Raw genomic sequence first — 10,067 nt, forward strand, 5'->3', positions numbered from 1 at the left:
ATACCTTAAATATTGGAGATGAATTTAAGCATTTTTGTTTATGTATATAAAATTTTGCCAGCAATATGAATAAATTAACAATGTATTCAAGAGCTTTGTTAGCATTGTTTTCATAGAACATCCTTTAAGAAAAACTGTATTTATCCTTTACTAGATTAAAAATCAATTCTGCCAATTCCTTCCAGAAATGTTGGGTAGTTTTACAATCATAAATTAATGTGATAACACCTCTTTCTCATTTTTACAAAAGGAGCATAAATCATCAATATCAGAGGATCTTGAAATGATTGATTAACTGGGTAGATGGTATGCAACATTTTAAAATGTGTTTCTATAGTTTTGTTATCGATGCAGTATTTAAAGGGAGTTAACCAAGCAGTCTTCCACTTAATATGATCAACAATAGAGTTCCAAAAGAGTTTTCCTCTGCTGTTATTTTATTTTGCTTTTGGAAAACAGTACACATATGTTTGTTATTGCATTTTTTTTTGATCAGTTAGTTCAATTTGTTTAAAATGAATTTAGGTTTTGTCATTATCGCAGAGTTATAGCGAATATGACTGTTAACAAGACGACCCAGAGGAGGAGGAATAGCTTTAATGACCGAATTAAATTCCTTAAAATGCAATGCACAGGGAAACTAGAAACTAGGCCTAGAAGAGAACAAGTTATTTTCACACATTTACGAAGAGGACGTTCCAATCTAAATCATACTTCCCACATTACAGTGCAGCATAACACGGGTCTATGTGATGTCTGTTTAACACAGGAGACTGTAGAGCATGTTATGAAGATGTGGAAGATATATGAAGTGCAGTCATGAGACTTATTAAGAATAGTGGCTTATATAATAGGATACAGGAGGGTTTGTGCATTCTCTTCAGCCTCCAGCACAGTAGGTGGCGGTATGCACCTCAGAAGTTGGTTCGCAACCCGCCATTAAACCAGAAGAAGAAGAAGAAGAAGAAGAAGAGGCAGAAGAAGAAGCAGAAGAAGAAGAAGCTCAGACTTCTCTATTAGAAGCGAGCAGACGCTGGACGCTAAAAACCCTCATAAAGTGTCATATTTGACGGTAAGTTATCAGACTATATTTAATATCGTGTCATGCAGTTATATGAGGATATTCTGTGTGTTTATAAGATCGTAGCACTGCTGTTGTTCTCTGACGAGAATGGAAAGTGAAAGTAAATATAACGCCCTGGTTTGCTTTCCTCACGACTCGACTTCAGATTGTGGGGGACTTTCTCATATTTACCGAGATTATGTGCCTAAAGCTATTTCCACTGAAGCTAGCTTCATTACCAGCTGTTGCTGACACCAGCTCTGTGCAATATTTCTGGCATATTTGAGCGTTTTCCTGAAGTTTAGGACTATTAATCATGTAGAGGCCACAGATGTTTAATCTGAGATTAATAACATGTTTAGGGTGTAATTATCTCATGATTGCTGGCCTCATAGAAATTACTTGCTTTAACTAAAGACTGATGAATATAATATGCACATAAGAGACATGGCACTTTTTTTTTCTCTTAAAAAATAAATAAATAAATGAAATGTTCTGGAATAATATGATTACAGTGAAATGTGTGTGATTGTGTTACTGATGGTGTTTGTTTGGTGAACACAGCGAAACTCATTGTGGAGAAGAGCAGCTATCACACATTTGACAAATATAATAATCTGCAGGTCTGAGATTTGAGGGGTTTTCAGCAGCGCTTCAACAATGAAACATCAGCTCTGAATATAATCTTCATCAGATGTGAGGATCAGTTAGTTGATGTGTGTGAGTGACGTCACGTTACAGCAGCAGAAACACATCCAGCTCTGAACAGAGTCCTGCTTTTCTCCTGCTGCTGAAGTCAGATATGTTCAGTAAGACACAAGAGCATCAGTGAGCTCAGATACTGACGATGCTCATGAGGAGCACTCTTCAGATCTTCTTCACTGCAGTCAGTAAAGCAGCACTTTATGCATTCAGAAGAACAAACTGCTGCAGCTCCACATTCTCTTCAATCTCATTGTGTGTGCAGCGTTAAGATTGCTTTTCACTGCAATCACTGGAATAATAATCACAATATTACGTGTCGTGTGTTCTCTTGTGTTTCCATATGCAGGACTGAAGTCAGTTTGTGATTATGGAGAGCAGAGAGAGCAGAGAGAGATCTTCATCTGCTGATCACAGCTGTGTGTCTCTGAAGAGTGACGGATCTATGCCTCATCCTCCTGACCTCAGTGATGATCCAGTGACCTCTGACCCCAGGTGAGATATTATCCAGTGTTAGACACTACAGACTGACTTGTAATAAATGAACAGCAGACAGAACTAAAGGAAGTGTTATGTTTGTGTGTTTATCAGGATCTTCAGGAGGAGGAAGAGGAAGAGATCTTCATCTGCTGATCCCAGCTGTGTGTCTCTGAAGAGTGACAGATCCATGTATAATCCTCCTGACCTCAGTGATGAAGCAGTGACCTCTGACCCCAGGTGAGACACACAACTACTGCTTTCTCAGTGTGTCCCACAGGAGTTTGTGAGACTGTGGTGGGTGGACTCGGTCCCTCTAGGGGGGTCCGGGGACATGCCCCCCCGCAAGAAAATGTTGTAGATTTTAAAGTTAAATGTATCTATCTGGTGCACTTTGAGAGTTCAACATTAAGAGCTCCAACACAGGTTCAGTGTGCAAACTAAACAAAGAGAAGAGCTGGTGAAGTGACTGTACTTGAGGTTTAAAGGGGAATAATCCTCTTTTTAGTTGTGATATAGTGTCTAATCATAAATATATAATCATAATAATAAGAATAATTTTAGAATATTATTACTATGACAGTAATAGCCATATATTGTAAAACAATTGCACTGTAAAATAAATAAAAATGAGTATTTCACAGCTATATTATTTGACCTTATTCTACAGGAGGGAAATTACAATACTTGTGTCCTAATTTCTACACTCGCAAGCAGGGCCTAAAACTAACTTTTTACCACATCTGCCATTTTAATCACAATACAAACAAAGATGCTTCACACTACACACATGTAGCATGAGTAGTTTTTTATTTAAATTTGATTGTATAATTTCACAATTTAAAGCAAAAACAGAATACTCTGGCTTAGCTTTGTGAAATTATGCAACAAAAAACCAGTGTTGCCAACTTGGCGACTTTTCAGACCCCTTTAACGACTTTTTTCCAAAAAAGCGCCTAGCGACAAATCTAGCGACTTCTTGTACAAACCTTATTTAGTTTCTAAGCGCACACCCCTCTCTCTGCGTCTGCTCTGTTCAGCAAGCGGCTGAGAGGAGCAGCGCTTTCAGTTAAAAGAGATATTCTGTGGCTTCAAACTCTACTGTACATGCAAATATAGCTGAAATCACACCTTAAATATTGGAGATGAATTTAAGCATTTTTGTTTATGTATATAAAATTTTGCCAGCAATATGAATAAATTAACAATGTATTCAAGAGCTTTGTTAGCATTGTTTTCATAGAACATCCTTTAAGAAAAACTGTATTTATCCTTTACTAGATTAAAAATCAATTCTGCCAATTCCTTCCAGAAATGTTGGGTAGTTTTACAATCATAAATTAATGTGATAACACCTCTTTCTCATTTTTACAAAAGGAGCATAAATCATCAATATCAGAGGATCTTGAAATGATTGATTAACTGGGTAGATGGTATGCAACATTTTAAAATGTGTTTCTATAGTTTTGTTATCGATGCAGTATTTAAAGGGAATTAACCAAGCAGTCTTCCACTTAATATGATCAACAATAGAGTTCCAAAAGAGTTTCCTCTGCTGTTATTTTATTTTGCTTTTGGAAAACAGTACACATATGTTTGTTATTGCATTTTTTTTTGATCAGTTAGTTCAATTTGTTTAAAATGAATTTAGGTTTTGTCATTATCGCAGAGTTATAGCGAATATGACTGTTAACAAGACGACCCAGAGGAGGAGGAATAGCTTTAATGACCGAATTAAATTCCTTAAAATGCAATGCACAGGGAAACTAGAAACTAGGCCTAGAAGAGAACAAGTTATTTTCACACATTTACGAAGAGGACGTTCCAATCTAAATCATACTTCCCACATTACAGTGCAGCATAACACGGGTCTATGTGATGTCTGTTTAACACAGGAGACTGTAGAGCATGTTATGAAGATGTGGAAGATATATGAAGTGCAGTCATGAGACTTATTAAGAATAGTGGCTTATATAATAGGATACAGGAGGGTTTGTGCATTCTCTTCAGCCTCCAGCACAGTAGGTGGCGGTATGCACCTCAGAAGTTGGTTCGCAACCCGCCATTAAACCAGAAGAAGAAGAAGAAGAAGAAGAAGAGGCAGAAGAAGAAGCAGAAGAAGAAGAAGCTCAGACTTCTCTATTAGAAGCGAGCAGACGCTGGACGCTAAAAACCCTCATAAAGTGTCATATTTGACGGTAAGTTATCAGACTATATTTAATATCGTGTCATGCAGTTATATGAGGATATTCTGTGTGTTTATAAGATCGTAGCACTGCTGTTGTTCTCTGACGAGAATGGAAAGTGAAAGTAAATATAACGCCCTGGTTTGCTTTCCTCACGACTTGACTTCAGATTGTGGGGGACTTTCTCATATTTACCGAGATTATGTGCCTAAAGCTATTTCCACTGAAGCTAGCTTCATTACCAGCTGTTGCTGACACCAGCTCTGTGCAATATTTCTGGCATATTTGAGCGTTTTCCTGAAGTTTAGGACTATTAATCATGTAGAGGCCACAGATGTTTAATCTGAGATTAATAACATGTTTAGGGTGTAATTATCTCATGATTGCTGGCCTCATAGAAATTACTTGCTTTAACTAAAGACTGATGAATATAATATGCAGATAAGAGACACGGCACATTTTTCCTCTTCATAAATAAATAAATAAATGAAGTGTGCTGGAATAATATGATTACAGTGAAATGTGTGTGATTGTGTTGCTGATCGTGTTTGTTTGGTGAACACAGCGAAACTCATTGTGGAGAAGAGCAGCTATCACACATTTGACAAATATAATAATCTGCAGGTCTGAGATTTGAGGGGTTTTCAGCAGCGCTTCAACAATGAAACATCAGCTCTGAATATAATCTTCATCAGATGTGAGGATCAGTTAGTTGATGTGTGTGAGTGACGTCACGTTACAGCAGCAGAAACACATCCAGCTCTGAACAGAGTCCTGCTTTTCTCCTGCTGCTGAAGTCAGATATGTTCAGTAAGACACAAGAGCATCAGTGAGCTCAGATACTGACGATGCTCATGAGGAGCACTCTTCAGATCTTCTTCACTGCAGTCAGTAAAGCAGCACTTTATGCATTCAGAAGAACAAACTGCTGCAGCTCCACATTCTCTTCAATCTCATTGTGTGTGCAGCGTTAAGATTGCTTTTCACTGCAATCACTGGAATAATAATCACTATATTACGTGTCGTGTGTTCTCTTGTGTTTCCATATGCAGGACTGAAGTCAGTTTGTGATTATGGAGAGCAGAGAGAGCAGAGAGAGATCTTCATCTGCTGATCACAGCTGTGTGTCTCTGAAGAGTGATGGATCTATGCCTCATCCTCCTGACCTCAGTGATGATCCAGTGACCTCTGACCCCAGGTGAGATATTATCCAGTGTTAGACACTACAGACTGACTTGTAATAAATGAACAGCAGACAGAACTAAAGGAAGTGTTATGTTTGTGTGTTTATCAGGATCTTCAGGAGGAGGAAGAGGAAGAGATCTTCATCTGCTGATCCCAGCTGTGTGTCTCTGAAGAGTGACGGATCTAAGCCTCCTCCTCCTGACCTCAGTGATGATCCAGTGACCTCTGACCCCAGGTGAGATATTATCCAGTGTTAGACACTACAGACTGACTTGTAATAAATGAACAGCAGACAGAACTAAAGGAAGTGTTATGTTTGTGTGTTTATCAGGATCTTCAGGAGGAGGAAGAGGAAGAGATCTTCATCTGCTGATCCCAGCTGTGTGTCTCTGAAGAGTGACAGATCCATGTATAATCCTCCTGACCTCAGTGATGAAGCAGTGACCTCTGACCCCAGGTGAGACACACAACTACTGCTTTCTCAGTGTGTCCCACAGGAGTTTGTGAGACTGTGGTGGGTGGACTCGGTCCCTCTAGGGGGGTCCGGGGACATGCCCCCCCGCAAGAAAATGTTGTAGATTTTAAAGTTAAATGTATCTATCTGGTGCACTTTGAGAGTTCAACATTAAGAGCTCCAACACAGGTTCAGTGTGCAAACTAAACAAAGAGAAGAGCTGGTGAAGTGACTGTACTTGAGGTTTAAAGGGGAATAATCCTCTTTTTAGTTGTGATATAGTGTCTAATCATAAATATATAATCATAATAATAAGAATAATTTTAGAATATTATTACTATGACAGTAATAGCCATATATTGTAAAACAATTGCACTGTAAAATAAATAAAAATGAGTATTTCACAGCTATATTATTTGACCTTATTCTACAGGAGGGAAATTACAATACTTGTGTCCTAATTTCTACACTCGCAAGCAGGGCCTAAAACTAACTTTTTACCACATCTGCCATTTTAATCACAATACAAACAAAGATGCTACACACATGTGGCATGAGCAGCTTTTTGATTGAAATTTGATTTCATCCTTTCAGCATTTGAAGCAAAAACATAATGGTCTGACTTAGAGCTGCACGATTCTGGATAAACTGAGAATCAGGATATTTTTGTCTCAAATAGAGATCACGATTCTGAACTAAACTAAATAATGTGTGATTTACTAGAGGCTGTGACAAATATGAATGGCTGCAGTCTATTTAAAAATATTTAGTTAATTTGAATGAATATATATAAATATATGTATATATGTGTGTGTGTGTGTGTGTGTGTATTTATTTATTTATTTAATCAACCAACTTTTAATATTAAAATTATGAAAAAATGGTTTGAATGAACGATTCAATGATTTACTCATAAATACTTCATTGTTTCATTACTGGATGAATCAGCATTTTTGAACAAATCTTTTGAATGATTCAATGACAAACACTTTTAAGTTTTAAGTAAACCTAGTGGCGAAACAATGCAATCGACACAAATGTTATTTGAAGCGCCAATTACTTTCAAACTATAAAACTTTTATCCCAGTATTTCTGTGATAATATAAATGATTGCAAGACAGAAATAACACTGTGTGGTTGAAAAGACTGATTGTGAAGCTGTTTCTTACCCAAGCACGGTAACTGCTCTCTCTGTGTCAGCGGCAGCGCAGCGCGAAAGCAGGTTTGAATGTTCCGGTAAGACTTTTTCAAGCCTTTATTAGACACGGGAGAATCGTTGTCATTTAGAAATGAGATCGCATGGGTGTTTGAATTGCGATCTCGATCTTTCAGCGATTAATCGTGCAGCTCTAGTTTGACTTTAGCTTTGTGAAATTATGCTAAAACCTGCATAAAACATAAGCAGCAGGTCTGAATGAGACGCAGATTCACTCTCTGACAGCAGGGGGCGCTTATGAAACAGCAGCGATAAGAGGGAAAAATGCCATCGAAAGTCGGTTTCCTTCAGAAATACATTCATATAACCTCCACCCCAGTATTTACATTTTTCGAATGTTCCGGCTTTTTCAAACCTTTATTAGACACGGGAGAATCGTTGTCATTTAGAAATGAGATCGCATGGGTGTTTGAATTGCGATCTCGATCTTTCAGCGATTAATCGTGCAGCTCTAGTTTGACTTTAGCTTTGTGAAATTATGCTAAAACCTGCATAAAACATAAGCAGCAGGTCTGAATGAGACGCAGATTCACTCTCTGACAGCAGGGGGCGCTTATGAAACAGCAGCGATAAGAGGGAAAAATGCCATCGAAAGTCGGTTTCCTTCAGAAATACATTCATATAACCTCCACCCCAGTATTTACATTTTTCTTGCAATAAACAGTGAGCTTGCTTTGCCTGTACAGTATTTTCTTTGTGCATGTCTGTTAATTTTAGTCCTTGCTTGCAAAAGATAACCCTATGAACTTTTATTTTGGGGGAAACTGCAGTTGAGCATGTATTTCAGTGAAGAACTCCAGCTTCTTTGAAAACAGGTTTACAAATGTGTCTCATTACAAATCAGGTGAAATGCTGTAAACATTTGCCCATTACAATGTTAAAAGTTATGTGTAACTGGTGGCTGATAAAATGATATATAGGTTACAGAAATTGAGCAAAGAGCACTCCCTAAGCTTTCATTCACTTCAGCTGCGGCGCTGAACGCCTATAATGTGCAACACTGCAAAACGAGCTGTAAATAGAAATCATGACAGTCTTCAGACAGAGCATGAACATAGATAAGCACAGGACTGTTTGAAGGCAGCTGCCTATCAACGTGTATAGAGTTGTATAAGTTATCTGTTAATTCTGCTAAACTTTAATTACTAAAACCGAAACTAAACTATATAACAAGTTGTATAGTGCACTGAGTTTTAAATAAAAGTGCACTGTTTTAAATAATACACTGAAGTTGTCAAGACACTTATGACTCGTTCACACTAAGAACGATACATTTAATGATAACAATATTAGCATCAGGGCTGTCCATAATGTGGGACTTTTAATTATAAACAAACAGAAATACAGTGGACTTGTATTTTGCCTGCTTTTCTATTGCTGGCTCTTTATTCAAAAAGATGAGGGAGATCAAATATGAATCTTACAACCCTCTAACATGTTACAGTATCCACAGCATAAAGTACAGACTCATAATCAGAATCAGAATGAGCTTTATTGCCAGGTATGTTTACACATGCGAGGAATTTGTTTTCGTGACAGAAGCTTCCACAGTGTAACAGAATGACAGTGACAGAACAAAAAACACAGATAATAAAAATAAAAAAAATAGAACAAGAAAATAAGGAATAAAAATATATAAATTGACAATTGTATGTGCAGGTATATTACAATAGACAATTTTGTATGTACAGGTATATTATCTGCAAATTTGAGGTGTAGACTGAATATGAGTGTTAGGTAAATAAGTGTATGAGTGAATAAATAGTGTGTGTTCCACAGTTATTGTTAAGTGTTCATGAGATGGATTGCCTGAGGGAAGAAACTGTTCCTGTGTCTGGTCGTTCTGGTGCTCAGTGCTCTGTAGCGTCGACCAGATGGCAACAGTTCAAAGAGGGAGTGTGCTGGATGTGAGGGGTCCAGAGTGATTCTGCCAGCCCTTTTGCTCACTCTGGATAAGTACAGTTCTTGGAGAGAAGGGAGGGTTGTACCAATGATTCGCTCAGCAGTCCGGACTACCCTCTGTAGTCTTCTGAGGTCAGATTTGGTAGCTGAGCTGAACCAGACAGTTATTGAAGTGCAGAGGATGGATTCAATGATGGCGGAGTAGTCCAGATCTGCTCTATTCACTGAGGTTTTAGTTTCTTCCTCATTTCTTAAAACTCTCAGTGAGTTTGATTCTTTCCTTGTCACCTTTAGCTGCTCGCTGGAGGATTGTAACATACTCTTTTCCTTTCCTTTGCATTTTCCTACTTTTCTGCTTTAGAACAATGTGCGTTACAAAAAGTGATAAACAGATTAACTGAAACTAAAATTATACTGAAAACACTAGACTGACATCTCTATCGGTTTAGATGTTAATTTACACATCCTTTATTTTCAGATATGTTTAATCTGTTGTTCTTGTGATATTTCAGCAGAGCAGATGGAGAGCGAAGCATCTCTGGAGGAGCCGCCTCTGTCTTCTGTCTGAACAACACGAGCGTTACAGCGTCTCTGAATAAACATGATCAACCAGTGAATGATGAACTACAGAGAGTCAAAGAGCAGCTCAAAACCAGCATGAAGAACAAGTATGAGAGATTATTTGAGGGACTGAAACTCCAGGAGAATGAAAGCCTCCTGAACAGCATCTACACACAGCTCTACATCATAGAGGGAGAGAGAGAAGGAGTGAATGAAGAACATGAGGTTTTACAGCGGAGCCACTGCATGAATTCAGATCTTACAGATTTGTCTCTCTGTATGATCTACTAACATCAGCAGTAGATAAAGCTGTTGAGAGTG

The 10,067-nt window shown here is 38.0% G+C and overlaps 1 protein-coding gene across 1 annotated transcript; it reads left to right on the top strand.

Moving 5' to 3' along the window:
* Window positions 1-980: 980 nt before the first annotated feature.
* Window positions 981-10,023, top strand: LOC107574730 (uncharacterized; the record flags this gene model as incomplete). The annotated part of the gene is made up of 6 exons (XM_016261178.1): window positions 981-1,072; window positions 2,115-2,260; window positions 2,357-2,482; window positions 5,723-5,848; window positions 5,945-6,070; window positions 9,698-10,023. Coding segments are annotated over exons 2-6 (829 nt in total), but the record flags the coding sequence as incomplete, so codon positions are not given.
* Window positions 10,024-10,067: the final 44 nt, after the last annotated feature.

This window comes from Sinocyclocheilus grahami, unplaced genomic scaffold (genome assembly GCF_001515645.1).
Source record: "Sinocyclocheilus grahami isolate Dianchi unplaced genomic scaffold, SAMN03320097.WGS_v1.1 scaffold2319.1, whole genome shotgun sequence".
Taxonomy (NCBI): Eukaryota; Metazoa; Chordata; class Actinopteri; order Cypriniformes; family Cyprinidae; genus Sinocyclocheilus; species Sinocyclocheilus grahami.